At 41.0% G+C, this 27,769-nt stretch overlaps 1 protein-coding gene across 2 annotated transcripts; it reads left to right on the top strand.

The window, feature by feature from the left end:
- Window positions 1–484: 484 nt before the first annotated feature.
- On the top strand, window positions 485–26,030 carry brd2b (bromodomain containing 2b). 2 transcript variants are annotated; one of them, XM_034211352.1, is made up of 12 exons: window positions 485–624; window positions 12,646–12,934; window positions 13,695–13,832; window positions 15,617–15,761; window positions 16,948–17,108; window positions 18,344–18,841; window positions 19,225–19,353; window positions 19,502–19,735; window positions 19,855–20,114; window positions 20,308–20,624; window positions 23,913–24,047; window positions 24,314–26,030. In XM_034211352.1, the coding sequence occupies exons 1-12, from the start codon at window positions 593–595 to the stop codon at window positions 24,442–24,444; spliced, it is 2,469 nt and encodes an 822-aa protein (XP_034067243.1). In that variant the 5' UTR covers window positions 485–592; the 3' UTR covers window positions 24,445–26,030. The 2 variants fall into 2 exon arrangements, with proteins under 2 accessions (XP_034067243.1, XP_034067242.1); XM_034211351.1 differs by having other exon boundaries at window positions 19,502–19,747.
- Window positions 26,031–27,769: the final 1,739 nt, after the last annotated feature.

The following is a 27,769-nucleotide window of genomic DNA, read 5'->3' as shown; positions in this document are numbered from 1 at the left end:
TTCACTTACATTTATTAAAGTGCAGTGTCTTCGCCCTGCTGCTGCAAAGTGGGAGGAACGTTTTTTTTTTATAATTTAAAATAAAAGTATACTAACTTGTCCAAATTGCACATATTGACACTAAACCAGTGTTCTTGTTTATTACATTCCTTTGTGCACGCTATTTTTCAGAACCTGTACGTTATACTTTTAAAAAGTGGTGGGGACAAAATTGGCCATTTCAAAAAGTGGTGGGGACATGTCTCCAGCCGCAGCGTCCCCAGCGCAAATGACGCCTGTGGCTCCATGGTTCAAATATGACGGAATACAAGATGTACTGACCATGGTAAGTTCTTATTATACATCCATGGTACCGACCATGAAGATGCTGGGCGTGTGCTGTTTGATAGACGTCTAGTTACAGCAAATAGGAAGGCAGTAGTACCACGTGACAGGAAGTACGCAACACTGCCACGCGGAGGTTTATATAAGGTTCAAGCGGAAGCGATAGGTCGCCATTTCATTTTGGGGTTGTTTAGTGGTGTAACAGTGGAAGTGCAGCGTAAACAGTGGTGGAAAAATTGGATTGTAATAACACTCCGCCTACAGGCCAATGGAAGCGGCCGTCAACCCGCATCACGACAGGTAAAGCGCGCTGTAATTTATGTTCACACCTTTGTGAAATGAAACGATGTAAATGTCTTGAAAAAAAGACTAACGTTAGCTTTGAGTGCATCATTTAAGATTAGCTACGTTAGTTACCGTTAGCCCTTCGATAACAACGCGAGCTTGTCAGCAAACGGTTGTCTCTGTAGTCAGTGCCTTGTTTAGCTAGCTTTTAAAGCAGACTATCAAAACATGACTTGTTTACTTCATTGCAGCTAAATATGTTTGCACTTTATATGCAACCCTTTTCTTTTAGCTTCTATAGAGAGCTCGCATAAAGGGAGGCAGATCATGACAGCTGCAGCCCCATCGGCTGGTTCCCCGCCCGGCTTTCTGTCAGTCGGTCATTCATCGCTCAGACACCCTGCACACGCTAATCCCACTACTCATGTGACTATCTCAGAACATAACTGGAAATGTATACAGTCTACCACATGCTTAATACACGTATCTTGCGACATGTAGCAGCCCCATATGCACCGATTTGTCAGGCAGTGTTGCCGTCCAGTGGCGCGTTAGCTGTTTTGTTAGCTTCATAGCTCCTGTTCCGGTGCTATAACGTTTTATGCAGTGGAGAATGAGTGGGATCGACTAACGGAATCACAATGTAGCCTTTCCTATAGCATAATAAGGATTTCTTGTTCTTGATTTGACATTAACTTTCTCCCCATTATTCGTTTCTGTCATTGTGAGGCAGTGTTTACAAACAGTGAAGTGAGGGCGGGGCGTCCGAACCACGCGATCACCAGCTGTTAAATTGTAAAACCAAGAGTCTGACTATTCTTTGTTTTGAAAGAAAACAACGATGCTTTTTAGCTCTATTGTGTGAGAACTGAGACATTTAAGTAACGCTATACGTTTATGCAATGCAGGTTGAAAACACAGCCACATTAGTAACCTGTAACTGTAAATGTTAACTAATTAATAATAACACAGTAGTCTATATCGTATATTAAGACGTTAGGATTCATGCAGCACGATTAATTATCATGACACGACGTAATAGACTGCATTTACTGTAGAGTTGATGAGCAAAGAGGATTATTGATGTGGGAAAGTTGTACTTAAGGTCAACTGTCACTTGAGGCTCAGTTGTCATTACCTGACTACATCATTGTATTGATTGATTGATTGCAAAGTTTATTAACAGCTTGTATATTGGGTACAGTACAGTACAGCTCAAAACATACAATTGTTAAGGGGATGCAGACCAGAGAAAGACTTTCCTCTTGTTTACATCAGGGTCCCCCATTTCCAATTCATCATGTCATTTAAGACATATAAGACATATTTGACATACAGATGGCTTATTTACAATTTACATACAGGTGGTTTTTTACATACAGATTGCTTATTTACAATTTTCATTTTAGATTTCGTTCTAATACATCCTAACCGGACATTTAAGACATACCAAGTCTACAGATATACAGTTAGTAACAGAGTCTAAAATGCGAGTATATACATAGATGGGGGGGGAAGCTGTCCATTGAACGACAGGTTGAGATTTGTACCATTACCGGGGCCAGTTTTGCAATGCTCTCCCCCGAAGGTGCTCTTTAAGAGAGGTTTTGAAGGTAAGTATAGTTTTACTTTCCTTTACAGTTGTGGGAAGAGCGTTCCACCTTGATGTGGCATAATTGCGAAACGTGTATTCCCCCTTTTTTGTGCCAAATCTGGGTTTCACATGATTTGTGGAGCTCCCTCTGGTGTTATGATCATGGTATTCCTTGACCTTTGGGAAGAATGTTGACATGTACATGGGTACCATAGTGGTGTAGTGGATCTTGTAGACCAGGCCCATTGCAAGTAGCTGTACTCTGTCGTCTACTCTAAGCCATCCTAGGTTGTCAAAGTGGGCAGAGGTGAGGTGGTTTCTAGATGAAAGGTCAAGCAGTAGTCTGACCAGTTTATTTTGCGATGTTTGAAGTTTTATTTTTAGCGCCTTGGAGGTGCTATGGTACCATGACGTGCAAGCATAGTCATAGTACCCTTGAATGAGTGCTCCTGCCAGAGTTTTCAGGGTGTTTTTGTTTACCAGAGAGGAGATCCGGTATAGGAATCTAGTTCTTTGATTGACTTTTTTTATTACATTGGATGCCATTTTGTCACAGGAGAGGTTTGCCTCAAGAATAGATCCTAGGTATGTAATTTCCTTCTTACTTGTGACAATAATGTCACCCACTGCAACTGAGAAGTCGTCGGATTTGCTGAGATTATGTTTCGAACCGAAGAGAATGGACTCTGTTTTACCCGGGTGTAATGATAATTTATTATCGGCGAGCCAGGTGCAGATTCTGCCGAGCTCGGAGCTGAGGGTTTTTTCAACCTGCAACCTGTTCCTGCCAGAGACCAGCAGGGCTGAGTCGTCCGCAAACAGGAACAAGTTGCAGTCACATGCTGATGACATGTCGTTTACATAAATTAGGAACAGTAACGGACCTAATATGCTTCCTTGTGGAACACCACAGCTCACTGGGAGGGGGGGGGGACAGAGTACCGTTTACCTCCACCATCTTAACATTGCATATGCTCAGCCTTAAACACTCCAGTAATATCACAACACCTTGAAACGTTGTTGTGTCTTTACCACAGGAGTCAAGAACATCTACAAGGTCCTGCTCATTTAATTGTAATGCTTCGATACACAATGCAATGCTTCCAAACATTAAGTGTGCAAAAGGTAAATAACTTATAAAATGCCTCTATGGTTAATTCCCATCGAACAATCATTTTCTACAGCAATAACTTCATGTATATTTATTTTTAATAGCAAATGTTTACAGCACAAAGTATCGTCTGTGTCACGACACATGTTTGTCAGACATTTTTTTATAATCATTTATATACTTTTTGTTCGTGTGAAAGCCAAGTTATTGAGATATATATATATATTATTATTTTTTTGTTAAAATAGGCATAAAACCATTATTTTTAAGAGCTATTACCGTTACTCCGTGGACACAAAAGCACCACAAAATCATTACCAGTAACCCCGTAAAAAAAATAAACGAATACCAAAAAGACAAATATAGCTACATTTTCATTATTACAGAGATTAAGATTTGCTAGTGCATTTCCAGTAAAATATCACAAAAAACCGAATAAATCCCTATTGTTTCATTTAAATTAAAATGACATAATACTTGATAAATAATCTGGAAAGCTTAAATAAATTAATAAGTTTGACTGGAAGTTTATATTGTATGTTTTCAATACACAATGGCTCATGTTTTTCTAAATGCTAATGTGGTGCAGCCTCTCATTGTGTTGCTGGCATTCTGAATGATGTAGAAAATGCACTCACAGGCTTTGCCACAGCTTGTGTGTCAGTGGGGCAAGTGTGTGTCCCAGGGATGTGCACAGACATTTGGAGGGGCTATTGCTCTAAACTGGAAAAAGGCACCCCCCCCTCTCATCTCTACCCCTGAAGGCCAAGCCTTGTCTTGCAAAATATAATGTGATCTCTATTAACCTGAAGATGATCTCTCTGTTTTTCTGCCTCTCCCTTTCTTTTGCTGCTTGCATCTGCGAATCTGCTCCTGCAAAAGCCATGTTCAATGGATTCATCTTATATTTATTCCACCTGGTCATGCCTATCATGTGCGATTCACTGCAGCAGTGCTTCTTCATTCTTACTTTTGCCTGCCTCCACCTGTTTACACCTCCAGACTTCCATGTAGACCAGTGCTTCTCAAAGTGTGGTCCGCGGATCACTGGTGGCCCGTGAGCGCCCCCTAGTGGTCCGTGAGTATATTGGTACAATTTCACATTTGAAATAAATAAATACATTAAAGTTTTCCGCACTCTCGCGGGAATATCTCCGCAATGGAGCGAGGTTAAGTTTCACCTTCGATTGGATGATATAGCCCAGCACAACACCTTTGTCACACATGTTGCCACTTGTTTGTACCATTTTCAGGCGATTTGTAATCTGTTCTAGAAAAATGTTGTGTTTTTCGATATTTGTGGAGTTAGGTGGTCCGCGAGTGTTTTTTTAGTGGTCCTTGGTATGAAAAAGTTTGAGAAACACTGATGTAGACCTACTCTTGTACTTATCGTCATTCATAAAAATGCGACAGCTGAAGCAGTATAGCATCATTCTGTGGAGAATACTCCAACCAGGGGTTTTCATCATACCAGTGGCCCTGAAAAGACCTCCCATCTGGGATTTTTTGGGGAACTGGACCAGAGGACGACAGGGTCCAATTGAGTGGGGGGTTTGGTAGCTGTAGCAAAAAAACTAATTATGAAGGTTTCACTCTTGTGGACTCTGATGTTACTGCCTCATTCTCCATCTCTTCCCTCTCATACTCTATATCCTCCCCTTCTATCTCTTTGTCCTCAGTTCCTGTCTCTTCCTTCTCAATTCCTGTCTCCTTGTCCTCACTTTCTGTCTCTTTGTCCTCACTTCCTATCTCTTCCTTCTCAATTCCTGTCTCCTTGTCCTCACTTTCTGTCTCTTTGTCCTCACTTCCTATCTCTTCCTTCTCAATTCCTGTCTCCTTGTCCTCACTTTCTGTCTCTTTGTCCTCACTTCCTATCTCTTCCTTCTCAATTCCTGTCTCTTTCTCCTCATTTTCAGATTCTGTCTATCCTTTCTTCATTCTCGAGTCTGAACTGTTCTGGGCATCATTGTGTTTTGTCTCAGGCTCACCATCTATCAAATACAATTAAGAGAATGTTTTAGAGCTCTTTATAAGGCATTGTTGCAAAGTGTTCAAATAATGAAAGCATTATTACTGTTGTGATCTTCTTTTCACACTATAAAGGAGTTCAAAGATGGAGCTGTCTCCAAAAGAAACATTTTACATATATTCGTATTCTTAAACAGAATTATTAGAATCAGAATTAAGTAACATATAGATTTAATTATTTACTGCTATAAAAACATACAAAGACAATTGAACACTAGGGGTGTAACGGTATACGTATTTGTACCGAAAATATTCGGTATGGGCTCTTCGGTTCGGTACACGTGTGAACAACTTTTTGGAAGTAATCTCAGGTGCTGCGTTCAGTGTAATTTGCTCACATTGGGTCACAGGGATGCGTTCAAAATGTAGTCAGTAGTTTGGGTAACTGTCGAAATTGGAGAACGCAGACAAAGTTATGCTCAAAAATCCTCCAGCATCATTGAAGTCTCCGATTTGGGAACATTTTGGTTTCGCAGTTACGTACAAGGATGATGGACAAAGACAGGTGGACCGAACCAAAGCTGTTTGTCGGCATTGTTCAACTAAAATTGATTACGCGGCTGGCAACACATCAAACTTGCACACTCATTTGAAAAGGCATCACCCGAACGTGAATATCACGGTACCAAAAGAAAAATGACTGAAGTGCAAACCCAACTCCCGCTAGGATGTAAACCTCCACCACTCGCAAAAAGTTCAGACCGAGCCAAAGCTATTACAAACGCCAAATATCCTTATGTTGTCATGTTAGCAAAGCGCTACCTGGCTGTATCTGCTACCTCTGTCCCTAGCGAGAGGGTGTTCTCCACAGCATGAGACATTTTAGTGCCAGCAGATCTGCCCTTTCGGCAAGCAATGTGGACAAGTTAATTTTTCTTAAACATGAAAATACAATGACAAGCAAGCAAGTCCCAATGTCAAGCTGGCTGCTTAGGTGAGTACTAGTATAGTACAGTACAGTTCAAGTACAGATTATTTCAGTTCATTGAAATGCTGCACCTTAATGTTTATTTAAGTATGAGAACCGTTACACCATACTGAACACTAGTGCAGTAAGTTACATTTTAGATTGGAGAAGGTTATATCTAGTCATTCATGTGAAAAAAAATATGTTGCCTACTTGTATAGAATATTTACAACCTGTTGTAAAGCCTTTGTGAACCAGTTATCTGGCCATCTTATCCATATTATACTACAGCTATAGTATTTTACTAGATCACCAAGCTCTCAAATGCGCTCTGAACTGGAGGCTTGGAGAAATATTAACTTCACTCAGCACAGATAGAGGTTTGGCATTTATCACTGATTTAAATATTTGTTTTAATGAGTTATTAGTGTACTCCAACTTATGTTGCTTGACATAGTCACAGTGCTTCACCTGCAGCTGCCCTGCTGGCACCTTTTATCCAGCTCTGCAAAGTTGCAGTCCTTTTAGCTGCCTCCTTCAGATATCTCTCTCTCTGCTTCAGTCTCCTCTGTCTTGAAGGCATTCTTAAGCACAGAAATGTAACATTAGGCTATGCATAAAATAACCAAACGATTATTACATTAACTCATTTGAACAGTAATTCACATCATCTCATAACAAAATAAGCTAAGGCGACTACTTGCATTCAGTGACTTGATTTTTAAGGGACATTTTTTGTTTTGCGGCCCATATCTCTTAACACTAGAACCGCCAATCGGGTCAATTTTCCCCAGAGCTGTTTTTTATTGTATGTAACTTTTTTTCAATCAAATATTAAAGTCTCCCAGTCCGTGACTTTTCCTGAAAGTGTGTTATGTAGCACCCTATGTTGTTAAAAATTGTCAATATGAAGTCAGATTGAAGAAATCGCCCAAAAAATTGCCATTTATACCTATTTCCGCCCAGCAGGTCATATTGACCCCACCCCTTTTCGCGCTATTGATTTCGCGTGTAAATAGCAACGCCTTTTGTCTACTGCAGTTGCTTATAGATTGAGAGATAGATTGAGAGAGAGAGAGATAGATAGATATATTGATAGCGACAGTCTGTAGTGAAGGAGCGCGCTCCCGCTCAGGACAACCGACAACCGCCTCACGAAATGCTATGTTGTAGCGTTAATAAACGAAACAATTTAACAAAATTGCTTGTCAAAATACCAATACCACAGGACCATTTTTCTTTTTAAAGCAATACTTTTACCTTGAAAATCAATGCATTCTAATACCGGGTCAATTTGACCCCGGTGGCGGTTTTAGGTATAAAAAAATCTCTGGCGGTTCTAGTGTTAAAAATATGTAATGTTATAACTATTAAAGAAAAAATGGGGACAATTATGTTTCAATGTAGTTTGACCATTGTAACTGCTGTGCAGACATACTGATAATTAGTGGTGAACGATAATTATCGGTCCGATATTAGGAATTATGACGTCATCCCGATAAACCCGATAACAGTATTAATAGCCCCGATAATATACAATATATTTTTTGGGTAAAAAAAAAGAAAAAAATACTGCGGTGTGGGTGGATTGGGATGAGGGGCGCTTGTTTTTCACTCGGCTCCTCCCGTTTTGCCAGTACTGTGGTATTAGTGGTTTAGGAAGAGGGGAGTTTTTCACAAATCCAGCGCTCCCTAACTCATGCCTGGCTGTGACGTAAATGGTGTGCGGCCGTGAAGCCAGGACCGTAAACAAACATGTCGTCGGTAGTATGGGACTATTTCAAAGTTTCAGAGTTAGATAGTTCGCTTGCTATTTGTATTAACAAATGCAATGCAGAAGTTCCACGAGGAGGGAAAAAGGCAACGAGCTATAATACTTCCAACCTGATTAGTCACCTGAAACATCGCCATCGCTACGATGGTGTGTTAAAAGCGTACGAAGACGCCTGCACTGCTAAACTAGCGGCGAATCCAAAGCCAGCTGCAAAGGCACCGGGGCTTTTACCTATCGACGAGGCTTTTGACAAAGGCAAGAACTTTATTTGGGAAAATAAATATGGTCACTTTGAAGAGTCAAAACTGTTCTTGGCTTTCTTTTGTTCATAGTAGTAATGCTCATGTCATTTGCTCACTACTAGTCTCTTTTTTACCACCAGGTGTGCAAAAACTACAGGTACATTTAATATATATATATATTATATTATTATCGGTTATCGGTATCGGTCTTGAGAAGCAGGAAGTTATCGGTTTCAAAAAAACAATATCGTGCATCCCTACTGATAATATATATAGACATTTTATTCATTGGGATAAACCCCTTGAGATGCACCATCTCGTTTTCAAGGGGGTCCCGACAATAGCAACAACTTACAGACATACATAAACAAAAAGACAAAATGCAAAACATGACACACAAGACAAACCACATACAGTCTGTTAAGTGAAATTCAAGCAATGCACACAATCATTACAATTTGAGACAGTCAAATTATATATAAAATATATAGCCCCTCCAAATGTCTGTGCTCGCCCCTGGGTCTTTAACGCACCGGCACCAATACAATATGTAAAACATGTAATCACACACATAGCGATATAGAACATAAATAATAAAAACGTACCTGGTTTAAAACACTTTTGTGGTCATACTGTGGAATGAGTTCACACGAGATATTCATTCAAAAATTTCGCGGGCAATTACATATAAGAAGAAAGAGAAGAAGAAGAAGAAGTCAAATAAACGGTAGAAGAAGAATGAGGCTGCTAACGCTAAATGCTAACGCTAACGGCCCGTCCACACAGCGGCGTGCGTTGAAGCTTCCAACGCTTCTGCCCATTCACTTTGAATGGGGTGACGTCCCTTTTAGCCGAACTGCATTTTGGGAAGCGACGTGGAGCGTTGCTGGCGTAGCTGGCTTCAAAAGTTGAGCAATGTTCAACTTTTGACGCCTCGATGGAGGCGTCAGCCAATGAAATCCCGTTTATGCAAATCTGCCAGTACAAGCGCTAGCCAATCAAACCGCGTGTATGCTGGGAGAGACTACGCAGGTCATTTCCTCATATTCCAAAAAATGGAGGGAAAATTCATTATAGCGGTAGTGAATCACCCGGTGCTGTATGATCAGTCTCTGTTCATCTACCGGGATACAAACCGGAGGAGCGAGGCATGGAGGGAGGTGGCAGAGACAGTGGATGAAACTGGTAGGGTTTCGCCTGTTTGGGGATTTTATATCCAGTTTACTTCGTTTTAACATTGCTATTGCTTTGTATGTCGAGGGCGGGAGATTCATGTGATTGGTTGTTGGTCGCGTTGCTCGCAAAAAATCCCCAAGCTTCAGATACGCCCACCTCCAAGCGTCAACGCACGCTGCTGTTTGGACGCTCCGTAAGGCTACAATATTTGTATTGCTGCGAACAAGCACCACGCCATTGAAACATCAACTTTGATACCATTTTATTTCACCTTGCTATGTGTTTATAAAGCATATTTAAAAACGGGGACATTTCCGGGGACAGATTGAGCCGGGAATTGGCCACCAAAGCCAGGCAGGCATTTGGTATGATCACCATAGCCATATGAGGCTGGACCATGGATGTATAATAAGAACTGGATACAGCGTGGGAGGCGGGGCCTCATTCATTCCTATGAGAGTTGCTCAATGGCGCATGATGACAAAATAGCCCAACTTTTGAGAGAGCGAAACGTCACAGATTACCCGGCATGCCTGAGAAGTACCCGTATGTGCACTCATAGAGCATGCGCAACTTTAACCACGCCGCCCAAAAGGCTCGTTCACATTAAGCACGTGAATTTGCGTACACGTAACAGCACCGCGTGTTCATGACAGCATGGTACTGGATTTATATTAACGAGGCGGCAGTTAGCAGCTAGCGGCTAGCTAGTAAATTATGCTAAGTTACACATCAATCGTTATGTACTTTTATATTACGCTGACATCAGGATCTAGTGATATCCAAGCAACAGAGCTTCATTTAGCATGATACTTGTGTGGGTTGTACATGAAACCACTTGGTAATATATAAAATGGTATATGTTGAAGCCTGTTATGATCAATTGTGAGTTAAAACTTTATTTAAAATTTAAAGCTGATGATGGATTACTGTGGTGGAGTTAAAATAACAATAGCCTACTTCTTTTTGAAATGTGATGGAGTAAAAAGATAGTAACTGTGATTATGCATGTTAAGTAGCCCACAAGTAACTAAAACAATTGCAAGTGCAATAAGAAGCTACAGGAACGTTAATCTACGTCGGTAATATTAACTTTATTTAATACAACATTTACGGTACAAGATTTACATCATACAGCCCATGTAGTATAATATTTTACAAATGATGAATTACAGCAAACATGTGCAATATATCCATTATTACAGCTCCGTGGGCTGGCAGTAAGGCGATATGGTCCGTTGTTATTGTGCATCCATGGGTAAAGAGAAACTCATGTAGTACTGAACACGTAACATGAACGTGCCGGGCGGCGCGGTCCCGTGGGTTAGATGCGCGTTCATAATGCCGAGGGAAATAACTCAGAATAACGTTATTAGCACATTTTTACAACTTGAGGAACGAATGTTTTTAATAAGGGCTATACAAACGTTCATACTGGGTTGTTTATTTAGTTTTAAAAAAATGATCCAACGAGTTACAGACCACTCTTTCCCCATGTAAGTCAATGGGAAAAAGTGTTTCCGGGCCCAGCAACCTAAAGGAAGGGTAGTACCGCCGTTTGACCAGCACGAATATTCTCATCAGACTCCGGCGCACTTCCTGGGGGCTTGGGCTGGACTCGGAGGACTGTCCTTTGCTTCCAGCTGTCAGATTGAAACAAAGTCACGTGGCAGATGACAGCGCTGAGCGCTGACAAGGTGTGTTTTATTGCAACGAGACGCTACAATACTAATTGTGGGCTTATCATGTTGATTTGGCCACAACAGAAAAAAAGACTTTTGCTCTCCAGAGGGGCAGGTCAGCCAAAGAGGGAAAACGGGCCGATGCCTGGGCAACATTAGCCCGTACCTGTGCACGTCCCTGTCCTGAACTCTGGGTGAGATTTAACTTTTTCTAAATCTGGTTCATGTGCTCTGGGGAGATAAAGTGGAAAAATGGAACAATAGGGTTTATGGTGACTGACATGATGACCTCATCTAACTTCATAGACAGAGAGACTCGTTGGGTCTATTTACAATTTGTCCATGTAGTTGTGTTGAACCACAGCTAAGTCTGAAGAGATGCCTGATAAGTTGATCTTAAGAGTCTCTTTTCTATAACTTAAGTTCTTCAATTCCTTTTGGGAAATGTGTCCTTTTTAAAATTCTACAAATTCTTAATGCTAACTGTATGAGTTCTGAGCAGCTGTACTGCCCAAGGACAAACTTAAATGTTGAGGCCACAGTGCCTCAAATCAAGGGCATTTGCTGGAGTATCCCTGACATTTATTCTTTTGTAAATAGAAAACATTGTACCGACAAGAGCAGACTTTAGATTTGAACCCAACGTGCCCTGCTTATAAGGACCTGTTTTAGGAAAGTATTTAAAGTATTTGTGTTGGATATTCATTATGTATTAGCTTTATTGTTATGTTTATTAACATTAGTAGTTAGTTGTGCATTAACCTTGTGCATCATTAACATATATAATAACAAATAATAAAAAACAAATATGAATCTCATTATTATTATCATGAGTGTCAGGAAATAACAAAGATGTAATTCACGATCCTATTGTTTGTGTCTGCACATCACATTATTTCCCCATGATTTATAATGTATTAATGAGTCAAAGTAAAACAAATATATATTTAATTTTTTTTCTGGATTTATGTGATATATAATAGATATTGGGGTCTTATTAGACTTATTACAAGTTAATGTTTTTTTAAGAGTGAGGGCTGGGCCATGCTATGGTTTTTCCCATGTCTGTGCTAAAAGTAGCAGCCTATTGATAGAATCTGAGTTTCCCAGATGACGGATCGCTGACTGGGAGGACAGAGCCATATTCAGTTGTCATGGTTCAGTGGAATAAAGCATATAAAGCCTGCACTTTATGACAATAAACTTTTTCCATGGACGTGGGTAGCAGATTTGTGAATCAATGGCTGCATCAATGAGGTTAACAAAGGCCATACAGTCCTGTGAACTTATAAGAGCAATTTATTTCACTAGCTGAACATAATTCTTGCTGTTTACCTGTTTATTTTTCTTTCCTCCTAAGTATGTGTTCACTGTTCTCCTTTTTTTATAATCTCTAAAAAAGTGATATGATGTTTGCAATTTCATTCCAACTTTAATGTGAGGTAGCATCTTAGGTCCGGCAGGTTTTTTCTGATTGTTCCCTCTTATCTTTATCTCATCCTCTTCGTCTCCTCCCCATCAGCTCCCTGGTTGGATTGTCCGGCGGCGGGATGGACCAACACAGTAGTTCGGGCAAACGCATTCGTAAGCCCTCCCTGCTGTACGAAGACTTTGAGAGCCCGTCTTTGCCGCACACGATGCCTCAGGGTCCTCCTCCCCCACCACAGCCCCCGGTGAAGGATCCCAGCCGGCCGAGCCGCATGACCAACCAGCTGCAGTTTCTCCAGAAGACTCTGATGAAGTCACTGTGGAGGCATCAGTTTGCCTGGCCTTTCCACGAGCCTGTGGATGCCTACAGGCTTAGCCTGCCGGTGAGTTAAACGCAAGCACATCAGACTAGGGCTGCACGATTTTGGGAAAAAAATCTAATTGCGATTTTCCTGACAAATATTGCGATTCGATTTGCGATATTTGTTTTTAAGCGACCCAACGGAAGTTTATTGTAAAATGCGGCCATATCTCCGGCTAGGAAGGTCGCATCAACGTGCTCCCGTCTCTAGCACCCCCGCAGCCCGAGCTACGAGTGAAAGAACTAAACTTACATGAAACTTCCGTTGGGTTGCTTTAAAGTCAAGCTTCAGTCTAAGATTCACCCTGTAATAGATGTAGAACATGTGTTTGAGCATTACTAACCTGACTCAGATGGTTTGTTTCACCAAACCATCTAGGAAAGCTCCATTGGAAGCCATTGGGAAAGGGCAGGCATTTTCAAAAATACTTAACAGGTGATTAGATCAATCTGTCTATCACCTTCTATCATGGGCCACTTCTGATTGGTTAACAATGGCTGGTACATGTTGAGAACAGCACTTCTGATTGGTGTGGATGACTGACACACAAGAAGAACAAAAACAAATGTTTTTTTAAAAAAAAGTAAAAAAGTATTTTTTTAAATCGCAGGCTTTGCGATTTGATAATCGTTCAGCCCTACATCAGACTTTCCCTTTCTTTTTTCATTTGATATCTGTCAAGTTTTATTTATGTCTCTGATTTGGTCAATTTGCCAATGGTCAAATGCTCCATCATTTTGTTTAATAACATTTCTTTGTCTTTTTCATTATGTTTTTTAAGGATTACCATAAAATTATCAAACAACCCATGGATATGGGGACCATCAAAAAGCGCCTGGAGAACAATTACTATCGCAGTGCAAGTGAGTGCATACAGGACTTCAACACAATGTTCACCAACTGCTACATCTACAACAAGGTAGGTTATAAGGTAAAAAAACAGATTACATATCATGTGAACCTTACCCAGACCTGGGATAATAATTGATTGTATAGACTCAAGGCACTGGTAACATATCCTAGTTTTAACACACTTTTTTAAAACACTTTTATGTCTTTTGATGATCGAGGCCCAGAAGCAGACCTGGAGGTTTACTTAAAGTGGACCTATTATGCTATATTGGAAAAATATAATGTAGGGCCATACCTATACAAAACATGTCTGTGAAGTTTTTTGCTTAAAATACCAAACAGATCACCCATTGTAGCCATGCCTCATACTGCTCATACCCCTCTTTTGCAGCCCTGTTGCAAACAGGCTGATTCTGCTTTAAATGGAACAGCTGCTGCTAGCCACGCCCCTTTGTAGCGTCATACAGCTTTCCCCTGCTACTGCTAGAGAGATTTCTACCGGGAGAAACTCAGCTAAACGCTGCGGTGATTAAATGCCATGTTATGCTCCTAACATCTTCAAGCTTTATTTATGAAACAGTATGGAGCTCAAACCTTTCTCTCTCGCAGGGTTTAGCACAAGGACATTACATATTCTCTCCAGTAGCCTACAGCGTTAGCTCTGAGTGTTAGCATGCTTGCTAATGTAAACACACAGCATATTACTCCCAAAACACGCCGCGCATTGTTTCTGATACAGCACATAGCTTGACATGTTCTTTCTTAAGTGTTTACCGCTAGAACAGTGCCATTATATGTATTATATATATATAACAACTTTACTCTAAGCCTCCAGCAGACATCCTGCTGAATACACAGACACACAGCTGTGAGAGGGGATTCAGCTAGACTACTGTATACGGAGACCATAGGTTGGGACGTGTCACGTCGGCCGGATGTCGCCAATGACGTTATAGGAGCGAAAATTCTGGATCTGCTTGTTAGCACCCCCCCTTTTTTTGTTTAGAGATGTGGGTAGAGGAAGAAAATAGAAAGGGTTTTGTTTTCTGACACTTTTTGAGTTCCCTGACACCGGGGACACATATTTGTGTTTAAAAGACATCAAAAACTGCATTTTGCATAATAGGTCCCCTTTAAGATTCTGAGAGAGGGACATTTTACACCTCTTTATTTCCCATGAGAAAGGGGTTATCCAACACTTTGCAAACAGAAACTAACCTAACATAACCTGTGCTGACTTGCATTTAACTTGTTATTCAAAAGTGAAAATGGAAATGCTAAGTTGACAAAGAAACTAATGACATCAGCATCCTCAACTCAAACATGTTGCTGCCTCATAAGATTTAGGGGAGATCCATTACTTGTTTTAACAAATCAGACAACTTCTCTTGAAATGTACTATACTTCAGATGAAAATCAAAGATGCATTCAACGATTTCTTTAATAAATCTTCAATAGAGAGTCAAGTATCATGACCGTGGTTGTAATAATTGTAGTTGTAAAGAATCCGAAAGAGAAGTTGATTCTTTCTTAGCAGCGAGGGTTGATTCAGATAATTAAAAAATCATTTTCATCCATGTTCCACTCTTTTTTACCTTTTTGTTATTCATTTAATTTGTAACATATTAGAAACGATGTCAAACTCCAGAACAAATGGCAAGCATTTAGGTAGTTGTTCCAAGCAAATGTTTGGGTTTTTTTCAAACTGTTCATGATTTCTACATCATTACAACACTGACTTAAAAAGTGTATTCAGATAAATCTCTATTCCAAGAAAGAAAAAGTTTTTGTTTTACTGTTAAGGCTTCTTAATAGTGTGCTAATGTTTTTATAAATTGTTTCCTTGGGTAGCCGAACGACGACATTGTGCTGATGGCTCAGCCCTTAGAGAAGATCTTCCTCCAGAAGGTGGCCCAGATGCCCGAGGAAGAGGTTGAGCTGCCTCCTCCAACTCCTCGCAGCAAGAACAGCCGGGGAGGAGGTCGCAAATTTAACTGTGAGTTTGTGACTGTGTTGCAGATTTTGAAATAGTTTATCATAGCATTCATATAAGCAGCAATATTAAAGGTCACCTATTATGCAAAATCCACTTTTTCATGTCTTTTATACGTTAACATGTGTCCCTTCTGTGTAAAGAGATTCTGAAAGTTTCAGGGAAAAAGATTTGCTCTCTTTTTGTCCTGATCCATTTATATAAAAACCTGTCTGAAAATGAGCTGATCAGATTTTGGCCACTTTATGATGTCATGATTTTTTGGGCCCCCCCACCTTATCACCTGAATCTCCTCCTAGAGCACCATTGTGTTCTTTTTAATCAAATCTCTCTCAGAGGGGGTTGGAAGTGGTTCCTTATTTTCATCTAATGCAGGGCTCTCCAACCTTTTTTAGGATGAGAGCTACTTTCAAAAAAAGTCGTGAGCTACTTTTAATCCTTTTTTTTTTTTTTTTGCAGTGTTTATATTTAAAACATTTTAACATTATTATGTGCTTACCTTTAACCTTTGTGTGCTGTTTTGGTCTGTGGGACCCGTTTTTAGTGTTTACTAAAAATAAAATATATGCAATTTAATTATTTTAACCTGCTTTATTTGGGGGTGGACCTCACCTCCTCTAGGGGGGTCCGGGGCATGCACTCCCGGGAAGATTTTTTTTTTTAAATGTTGAAGTTAAATGCATCAATCTGGTGCACTTTGAGCACAAAATAAATGTATGGATACAGCTCTCAACACTCATGAAAGGGAGCTGTATACTTTTCAAAAATCTTTAGAATATGATCACAACCAATATCATTTAAACTTGTTTATTCTTATCTTATGTTACCTAGTTAGCATATATTTAACAAACGCTTGCTTGGCGAGCTACTTATTGAGGGCTTGCGAGCTACCGGTAGCTCGCGATCGACGTGTTGGAGACCCCTGATCTAAAGTAAAAGACAGAGAATCAGCACTTTTGAAACCGAGGGGATTATGGGATGCTGCAATGCATGATCTGTTTTGCATTTGGAGCCAAACACTTCAGAGACATGTTTTGTATATATCTGAGACGTATAATATATTGATGAAAAACAGTATAATAGGGGACCTTTAAGATCATGTATGTCCCCAGTGATATTTGCTTTACTCATAACTTTTCAATCTAGGGCTAAATCCCATCACTAAAGTTGAATATGTTTCTCTCCCCAGCGAGGGCTCAGCAGGTGCCGGCAGTGTCCCAGTCAGCCTACTCCCCTTCTTCCTCGGACACGGGGGAGTCCATGCTGGCCAACTCTCCCCAGACTGTGCTAACCAAAAGCCTCCCACCGGCCAACATCATGAGCCTGCCGCTAACACAGCCCACCACCAAGGTACAATAAACTCATCAATGTTATTTATAGTTAGCAAAATTACTGTAGCGGTGTAACGGTTCACATAATTCACGGTTCGGTACGTACCTCGGTTTGGGGGTCACGGTTCGGTACGGGTTCGGTACAACAAGTAAAAGCAAAACAAAGTCCCAAATGCATAATTCCAGGTTTGTTGTCATTTATTTTTGAACAGTAGTGCAAGTTTCAGTTTACAAATAAGGAACTCTAACATTTTGAATAATTAACTGTATTACACAGTTAAAAACAAACCACAAACAGTGCACACACACTCAGATGGCCATATTATCTATAATGGCTGATGTCAAACAAAAAGGTTTCATCAAGCTGTAAAACTAAAAAGAATGTCTTGAAAATATTACATAATAAATGATAAGAAAGGGTTTCAAGGGCGCATAGTCGTTAAAATATATATGCCAATAGCTTCCGTTATTTATTTTGGTCTCTCGGTTTTCAAGTCTATTGGCTTCCTAAAAACAGCGGGGATCAGCTGTTGAACTGCTGTTGTCTTTTGCCTGGCTCCTGTGATTGGCAAATCTGGGTGATGCCTTCTGATATGATTTAGCATGTTTGGCGTGTGTTACCATTAGCATACCGCACCGCTGTCGAACAACGCCGACACACCGTCCTCGTCCGATCCACCAATCGCACTCCATCGTTATTGTAGTCCACAGGGAACCCGAAATGTTCCCAGACAGCTGATTTAAAAGAAGCAGGTGGTTCTTCTAGCTCCTGTGTGTCTGAAATCGCCATACTAACTTTTCTTGTTCTTCTTGTTCTTCATTTGTTGTTTAAGGGCGGCTGGCAAACAGCTTTTAGGCGCAATACCGCCCCCTGGATTATATATAGTGTAATGGATACTGCCCTGAGTGACAGACTTTTTTCCCACTCATAAAAAAAGGCGTATTCGTCGTGTGACTGCGTGTGCTGAACCGTGACGTCCAAACCGTGACGTCCAAACCGTGACGTCCAAACCGTGACTGTTCGGGACGAATACAGATACCGTTACACCCCTATAACGTCTATGAAATTTAAATGAAACAATGAATGACAACCGAGAGCAGCAAGTGAGGCTCTTGCACATTCAATTTAACACAAATGTCTAGGGTGGGGTTGCTTATGGGGCTGCTGAAACATGTAGTATATGTATCTTAAAGGAATATGATGAAGATGGACTTAAACCTTAGTATTGTGACATCCCCACTTTTTATTTCTAGAAAAAAGGTGTAAAACGTAAGGCAGACACCACCACCCCCTCCACCATGGGATTTACTGTGGGCCTGTCAGGAGCAACACACATGGTGGGCTTGGGGAAAGGAGGCCACGGGGGCCAGGTCCACGACACCTCCATGCACTCCATCTCTTCCATGGGGGGCATGAGCCTGGAGACCCCGCCTGGGATGGGCCTGGTGAGGAGCCCTGGAGGTCCCATCCTGCTCCAGCCAATGATGGCGGGCGGTGGACGCAGAGTGGGCAGCGGACGCCCCATCAAACCCCCCAAGAAGGACCTGCCTGACTCAGTCCAGGCTCAGCCCCTGAAGAAGGGCAAAATGAGCCCCCAGCTGAGGTACTGCAGCGGCCTGCTGAAGGACATGTTGTCAAAGAAACATGCAGCGTACGCCTGGCCGTTCTACACCCCTGTGGACGCAGCTGCACTGGGACTTCATGACTATCATGATATCATTAAATGTCCCATGGACCTCAACTCCATCAAGGTGACTTGCTTTTAACTTTTTAATTACTGAATTATAACATATCAAAACACTTTTTTTTACAAGATTAGTAGGGAGTTTAGGGGCAGTTTGTTTTAAAAAGTCCTGTGCACAAACACATTTTAAGTTCTTGTACTTTACTGTAGGATGTAGTAATAAGAAATTATTATAAGAAAAGCCTTATAAATAAGAACAACCAGTAAAGCTCCCACAGTGATTTTAAAATAAATGTATATGTTGTGTCAGATCTTTCAATATTTTTTTAAATATGATAAAATGGGTTATGTTTTGTAAATTGGTAATTAGTATTAAGTAGTATTAAACTGATAACTGGAAGAAAAAAAAACATTTAGTTGACGTTCTAAAACTGTTTGTCTCTTCATCAGAGGAAGATGGACTGTCGGGAATACAGAGACGCTCAACAGTTTGCTAGCGAAATCAGACTCATGTTCTCCAACTGCTACAAGTACAACCCACCCGACCATGATGTTGTAGGCATGGCACGGAAACTGCAGGTGAGCTTATCCAATTGTACTTTTAAAATAATCAGGCCTGAAATAAAAGTGCAACCGACTGTGAAAAAAGCCTTTTTCTGTGACAGTTAATTTTTCATTTTCTCCCCTTTCTTAACGTTTCTTAATTTGCTTTCTTTTTGTGCCCCAGGATGTGTTTGAGTTCCGATTTGCCAAGATGCCAGATGTCCCACATATGGATCACTCAGCCATGTCAATAAGTGGCAATCCATCATCATCGTCTTCCTCTTCTTCCTCCTCCTCGTCCTCATCATCCTCCACCTCAGAGAGTGAGCCCAGCAGTGAGAGTGAAGGGAGTGAGAGCAGCCCTAACTCCGACTGCGAAGAAGTGCGAGCACATCGCTTGGCTGAGTTACAGAATCAGGTGTGCACACAAGTAAGTCCTTTAGTATTGGTTAGTCATCTTTGATTACAATATATTGTATGTGGAAACAAACTTGTAGATACGTAGATAATTGTCTTTTAATGTTATTTTCTGATCAGCTCAAAGCCATGCACGAGCAGCTCGCCGCCCTCTCTCAAGGCCCCATCATTAAGGCCAAGAAGAAGAAAGAGAAGAAGGACAAAAAGGAAAAGGAGAAGAAGAAAAAGAAGAAACTGGAGAAGAGGAGTCGAACTGAAAGAAGCAGAGCTGGCTCTGAGGAATGGAAAATGCCCGGCAAGATCCTGAAAAGCAAGTCTGCCAAAACAGGTGGCTCCCACCCAAAGAAGAGCCAGGGGAAGAAGAGTAACAAGAATAGCAAGTCAGTAGTAAAATAATGACCCATCCTACAGAAATACCATCAAACTGTATCACGTTTTCGCTTCAAAGAGTTGCTCAAGCTACAGTTACAAACACGCAATCTTGTATATTTCATGACTTATTCAGAAAATCAAGTAGCTCACTATAATGGGCTTTTGTCCTGACTGTACTGTATGCTTCTTTTGATTCTGCAGGCCCACAAAGAAGCCCTTCTACCCCCCACCGCCCACATCCATGCTGCCGCACTACGACTCTGAGGAAGAGGAGGAGTTTGTGCCCATGTCGTACGATGAGAAGCGCCAGCTGAGTCTCGACATCAACAAGCTGCCGGGGGAGAAGCTGGGTCGGGTGGTCCACATCATTCAGTCCAGGGAGCCTTCCCTGAGGGACACCAACCCCGAGGAGATCGAGATTGACTTTGAAACACTGAAGCCGTCGACACTGAAGGAGCTGGAGCGCTACGTCATGACCTGTCTGAGGAAGAAGCCCCGCAAGCCTTACGGTGAACTAGGTAAATGAAGCAATCAAATAACAGAATATCTTTGTTTCAATAATGTCTTACGGAGCCCCTAAAGGGACATGGAAAAAAAAAGTTACCGGTGCTCCAAGGAGGAAGTGGAGTGCACAGGAGACAACCATTTCATTGCAGACTGTTATGTTTATGTGGGGAAATGACAGTGCATACATTATTTGAGATATATTTCGTACTCAGACTTCATTTTAAGGACATTTCGGCCAGGGGTGTGTGGTTAAAACGTAGCAGCCTGCGGTCACTCCAGGAGGCAGCGGGACGTGTAACTCTGAGATGAGCTGCACCAGCGCTCAAAGAGCTTTTACGCACTGCCTACACTGTGTTTACCTTCATTCGAACAGCTAAAGAGTGACCGCAGGCTGCTACGTTTTAACCACACACACACACACACACACACACACACACACACACACACACACACACACACACACACACACACACACACACACACACACACACACACCAGGGTTTCCGTTAGGTGGTAATTACCGTTTTTTAGCTGGTAAAATGTATTAAAACCCGGTAAATTCAAAACCTGCCGGTCAAAATGTCCGGTAATAATTAGGGATGCTCCGATCGATTGGCCGCTTATCATTATCGGCCGATATTCACTCTTAATAGTTTGATCGGTGCTCTCTATAAAGGCCGATCAGGAGAGCTGGATCTGATCGATATGGACATAAACGTGAGTGAAGTATAACCGGACGCGAGAGAGAGAGATCAGATCAGCTGCTGAGTCTGATGGAGACACGCAGCTCTGCATAATCACCTGAAGCCCCGCCCACTGTTTAGCGAGCTGCATGAGAAACTGACGGGCTGTCAGGAGAGGGGAAAAGAGAGGATCCGTTTCTCCCGTGTTATTATTCAAAGTTAATGTAAACTTTTGAATAATGTACTTCATCTATTACAAGTAGTTTGTTTGAATGTAATAATGATGTTGTTTGTTGTTTGTGGAATCATTTATTGAAAAATGAATCTGAACTTTCGATCTGTTACGATTATAAACTGAAGCAATATAAAAATGACTCCCATTAACTAAGTTTTAAACATCAACATATCCGGTCATAGTCCGGTAATTACCTGCTAACGGAAACTCTGCTACACAATTCTTATTATTATTATTGAAACATGACCGGTAAGTTTCAAATTTGTCCGGTAAAATAAATTCAACTGCAAATTAGGTTGTATTGAACTGTGAGACGTCTAACAACAGAAACGTTTCTAAAACCAAAAACATGTGCTTAAAGCGCCAAAATGCTCAATGGAGCTGCAGAGTCTGGTGATAATTCTCTAAAACCTTGTCACTATGTGCAACACTTTCATTACTTTTCTCCTTTAGCCAATGTTTATAAAAAATATTAATTAGTACAGCCTTACGTACAATAGAACTGCAATCCTCCAGATGGATGTGTGCTTAGTTTAGTCTCGGCCTAAAGTGCTTGTGAGAAGTGTTTAAATATGCACAAAATATGTGTGGAAAATAATTAAATAAAAAACCCACAAAATATCGTATTTTTCAAACTACTCCACAGTCAGTAAGTGGCGCCAAAAGTCTGCTACCCTGCATTAGTCATCCTAAAAAGCTAGACCACACACAAAGTGAATTGTATTTACTCTGACTTAAAACCTTTGCAAAGTCTGACATCACCATCTCCAGTTATTAAACTACCTACTCAACACATGTAAGAGCTTTATTTATTTTAAGAACTTATAGAAACTCTTCCAATACAATAACCCTAACCCTAACCCTAACCCAATACAATATACAATGCACACTTACACACAAACCTCAAACTGCTCGATTACTCCCCCTTTTATTAGTTCTGTGCAGGGGCGGACTGGGACTAAAAATCAGCCCGGGAATCTCACCCAGCCCAGCCCACATAAACTGTCAACAGGGGGGGGGGCCTCGCTGCAGGGAAACGGTGGACCCACTTCGGTACCGGCCCATCGGGATTCGTCCCGAACGTCCTAATGGCCAGTCCGCCACTGGCTCTGTGTGTATGTGTTCTGAGTGTTTGTTTCCCTATAAAAGAGCTGCGGGCAGCAGGTACTCTGAGAGTCACGGACATTAATTCATAGATCCAAGCAGACTGCTTTACAGACTCTCCTGTTTTGCCAATCCGGTGTTTAAACAAATAGCTCTACACCCCCTGGCCGAAATGTCCTTAAAATGAAGTCTGAGTTCGAAATATATCTCAAATAATGTATGCACTGAAATGGTTGTCTCCTCCCGTGTGCTCCACTTCCTCCTTGGCGCACCGGTAACTTAAAAAAATTCAGGATAACGGGTGCTAACTAACCCGTTTCTCTCTCTCTCTCTTTTAAAATAAATGTTTTCATGTCCCTTTAGGGCAGAGGTGCCCAATACGTCGATCGCAAAGGTAGTGTGGGTAGATCACATGGCATTGAAAGAAAAAAAAGTTTTTAGTTAGCCTATCATCCATCCTTACTATGGCATTTGCCACTTGATTGACGTACAGGTAAGCCAGTCTGAGTTGTACTGTGCCATACGGGTTCATGCCGTTATGAGGGGGCCTCACCTCCTCATCTGAAGCGCAAATGCGATGCACTATTATGCGGCGCAATTAGTGTTAGCGCGCCACAGTTTATCCGCCGTTTAGTCCACTAGCACCCCCCCCAGTGTGGGCACCCCTGCTTTAGGGGCTCCGTAATGTCTTGTATTTAGGTTTGACAAGTTATTAGCAGTATGTGTTACTAGCATGTTTGACCAAGAGAGTTTATCAATATGTATCGCATGATGCAGCGGTCAAAATGATGTCAAAGTGATGCGAAGGCAAATTACAATTTTGCAGCTTAAATTTAATTTTGTGATTGTTTAGCTGCAAGTTCAGCTACATCATTCCTAAGAATCAATGGAGTGACTATGGTTGAGCATTACAATAGAAATGTATTACATTGGGCTCATGATTGGAGATCATCTATTAAAACAACTATAACAGGACGTGGCAGACATGAACATGAAGCAGCTGAACAGAAGATGAAAAAGATTAAAGCAAGCACAATTCTTAGTACAATGGCAGCATGCAGAATGTAGCTACAGCTCTTTTGGTCACAGACTAATATGCCTGATATTGAGTGTTAGCATTTGGGTAGAACAAGTTTTTTTACCATTACTTATCTTTCTTTGACTTTAACATTCCTTCCAAGACTTCTCTGAATCCCAAAACACTCCAATACACTATAGTCTGTTAACTGCAGTACTCTGTGGATCACAGGTCGGTAACAACGTCGTCGTCTTTTCAGTTTCCGCAGGAAAGAAAGGCGGTGTTGCCATGTCTAAAGAGGAGCTGACTCTGGAGAAGAGGAGGGAGCTGGAGAGGAGGCTGCAGGACGTCAGTGGGCAACTCAACTCTGTCAAGAAACCAACAAAACCTAAAGGTAAGCACTCTCATCCATATTCGGTTTGTGCATGTCTTCTGAAAGTAAATGTTAGATGTAATCTGTTTCTTTATTATTGTGTGTTTCCATTACATATTTTAGAGCGTACATTAAAAGCTCTATCTGGTCTTTTCATTTCATTTCAAACCTTTATTTATACAGATAAATCCCATTGAGATCATTGATCTCTTTTTCAAGGGAGACCTGCTCAAGTAGTTGCACATGAAACAGTATTTATTAACTCGTACTCATTGTTCTGTCCTCAGTGGAGAAGCCCAGCATTGTGGAGACCAACACTCAGCCCGCACGCCTCAGTGGAAGCAGCTCCAGCTCTGACTCCTCTTCCTCCTCCTCCTCTTCCTCGTCCTCAGACACCAGTGATTCAGACTCTGGTTGAGACCCTCAGCCCTGGCTAACAGAGAAAATGCTAATAACTCAGGGACTTGGGCTGGCCCAGGTCACAACAAACCCTGGAACGGCAGTGGGCTGAGATATTAAACACATAGAAAAACAGTGGCTTTGAATGTGGGAATGAGGGATGAGAAACAACGTCTCTCTGGATAATGGTAGAACCCAGACTCTAAATGCCTTGGTTTACCCCTCCTCCCCTTTGTAAATATTTGTACAAATGTATGTTTCTTTTATAAAGAAGAATTTTATGGTGATCCCCCAAAGAGGGAAACGGATTTTAAAAAATGTGGAAAGATTGGCCTTACTCCAAATCTGCTCCGGCTGGCCTTGCGCTGCCCTCTGTGGAGAGGGAATGGAAGAGCGTTTATTTATTTGTTTGCTTTACCCCCATTTCCTCAGACAATACTGGAATTTGAACAAGCAATCTTTTTGGTCTCAAGCCTTGCTTCTCTAACATCTGGCCTTCTGTTCCACTTGATTTTAATATCAACCCCTAGACTCGGCCTTAATCATCTAGGTTATTTATAATATTTCCGTTATTTGGATAAATAATATATTGTTAAGGAGCTCTAAGATTCCTTCCCAGGAGTTATTAGGTCGTAGGGAAAAACAAACCTCTGGTATCGGACATTTTAAGGACAAAGTATGACTTTGGTTTGAGTTCTGAATCATTCCTCTTGTGTTTACACACATTTCTCTTGAAGTTAAATATCAGTTTGACATCGAGCTTTTAGCTGCAGTATCTTTGTATGGCATGTTCATGTTTTTAAAAGTAAAATGGGTTCATGGTACAGTATAGAAATGACTTAACATACTTTAATTACAAAGTTTGCAATGACGTAACATACTCATTCAGTTGGTATTGATTTTGATGGCAGCACTAACTTTCTGATAGTCCTCCAGCCATGTTGGACTGACTAGTCTTATAAACACGGCACTAGTTGATTCTGTGTTCAGTATCTGAAATCAGCTCTTTACTGTTGTCCACATTGCTCTTCATTATGTCAAACTGTAATTGAAGTGTGTATCTATTCCTAAGAGCTGGACACAGGCTTCTGAATGTTATCTGATTGTAGTGCAGGTTTCTAATTTCCACATGAATCTCCTGAACATGTGAAGTATTGCATTGCTGTTTCTTGAAGACATCTGTAGCACTTAAAAACTCAGTGAGATTCTTAAAGAAATCTTTTGGCTACTCAGCACTTACTGGAACCAATGTTGTTGAATAAGTAACAGCAAAAGTTTCCTATTAAGAGAAATCAAAGCCCTTACAGCCCCATGCATAGTTGAAGCTGTTGTTGAATGTTCAGTAAAAGAATATATGCTTGTATATACTTAAACTGTATTTGCTGTTGCACAAATTATTGTATTTCTGCTGTTCTGTCCTTATTTTCTTTTGAGTTATGTTGTTTCCTTTTTACACGCTGTTATTTCTCATTCCAGTCTTAGTTGTTTACTGAAGAGAGTTCACAGGAGCATCGCTGCCTCTCAGAAGCATACCTTTCCTTTGACAAGTGTGTTTATTAAAACATTCTCTTCTGTAGTAAAACATTGGCTCTTTTCTGGAATCAATGGAAGTGGTAGTTATTAATTTAGTTTCTCAATTGTGAAGATTACCAGCATTTTGAATCAATGTATATTTTATATCCTTCAATTTGTTTTAACTGAAATTAGCAACAAATATATTAGAGAAGTGATTCATTTAACCACACTGTGTATTAATGAAAGTCACCAGGACACAAAACCCCCTCATTTATGTGATTTTGTTGTTTTTAACTACATTACAGCTATACAAATGCATATAAAGACATCGGAATATACTAAAGTATATTGTGATATACATTTATTAGGTCCTTCCATAGCTTTAAAAAGGCAAGTTAACCCCTGTAAACTTGGTATTTTAAGTGAAAAAGGTGTGCCTCTCCTGACCGGTGCACATATTGTAATTATGTGTTTCCTCCACTAGGTGTCAGCAGTCACTCATGTCAAAATTGGAGTTGCATGTGTCTCCAGTGTTTTCAAGGTGTACACATTGTTTTCACTGAGTTAAAGGCATTGATCGATTTGTTTGAACAGGAAGTCATCTCCCCATGTGAATCCAATGGTGTGAGTCTGGGAGGAGCTGCAGGCAGTGAAACCTGCGCAGTTTGGTGTGCAGAGAATATGAACTGCAACAGGGCGATGAAACTCTTCACAGTGCTGCTGGTTATTTGTCTTTCCAAATGCACTCAAGGTACGTTTTTGAGGAATGATCAAAAGATTTCAGGCTCTGGAGCTGCAAATAAAAGTAAAAATCACAACACTCCTCCGTACAGTAACAGCCAGTAAAGAGTCACACTGGTTTCATCTAATCCACAAATGATTGTATAGCCACATTTGTCTGCCATTACAGATCTCTCTGTACAGGTGGCTATGTATATCAGGTGATATCTGACTGAGAGTATGGTGACAACATCACAGACATGGTATAAAACCATATGCTTTTCACCATGTATGACTCGTGTTGGAAAGTAGCCATGGCTTGGAAAGAGCACACTGGACAGAAAACGTACATGTAGACCAGTGACCACCAACTGGCGGCCCGCGGGCCACTTCCAGACATTCTCATCCGGCCCGCACGACGGGGGTGACTGTGGCGTTGGCGGAGTGGTTACTGCGTTCGCCCCCCACCCATTTTTTGTTTACAACGTCTCGTGAGTAAGGTGCAGTACCGGAGTCCAACAAAGAGGCAGCAGCTGCGGGACAGTAGACTGCGTACTGCGAAACCTTCCCTTCCTTGAAGAAGAAGAAGTGATCCTTCGTTGTAGTGATGGGAATTCCGAATCCCTTCGGGGACACGAATCTTTTGATTCAGTTCACTTGAAAGATTCGTTCACCGGTTCGCGAACGACTTCTGGTGATTTGCACGTTCGCGAACGATTCGTCTTTGTACTTAATTCGTTCAGTGAGTCTTCACTACTGCCGAAGTCCGTACAAGAAGTTTGCTGGCGTAACATTTATGATATTAAAACACATTTTACACCTCACTTTGTTGCCCCATGAATTATGCTCTGGGAATAGGCTACATATTATTTAAGAAATATAATTGGCCATTGTTAAATCTCTCATAAATGTATGCCTGACTATACGATGTAGGCCTATTACAGCAGGCTAGCACGTTATACTTTCAAACCCATGCACGTACTATGTGGCCTAACTTAAATCCCAAAGCATTAAACTCCATTTGGCCGAGTTCAAAGTGAATAAAAAAATATATCCTCTACATCGGTGACGATTTATTCATATTCTATAGTATGTACCCATCTATGTTT

The sequence above is a fragment of the Gymnodraco acuticeps genome, unplaced genomic scaffold (genome assembly GCF_902827175.1).
Source record: "Gymnodraco acuticeps unplaced genomic scaffold, fGymAcu1.1, whole genome shotgun sequence".
NCBI classification, from domain to species: Eukaryota; Metazoa; Chordata; class Actinopteri; order Perciformes; family Bathydraconidae; genus Gymnodraco; species Gymnodraco acuticeps.
This window is presented reverse-complemented; position numbering and strand designations above follow the sequence as displayed.

Coding starts and splice junctions, on each gene's coding strand:
- brd2b (XM_034211351.1), top strand. CDS start 593: ATGGAAGCGGCCGTCAACCCGCATCACGACAG. Junction 12,935..13,694: donor CCTACAGGCTTAGCCTGCCG/GTGAGTTAAACG, acceptor ATGTTTTTTAAG/GATTACCATAAAATTATCAA. Junction 15,762..16,947: donor AGGAGGTCGCAAATTTAACT/GTGAGTTTGTGA, acceptor TTCTCTCCCCAG/CGAGGGCTCAGCAGGTGCCG.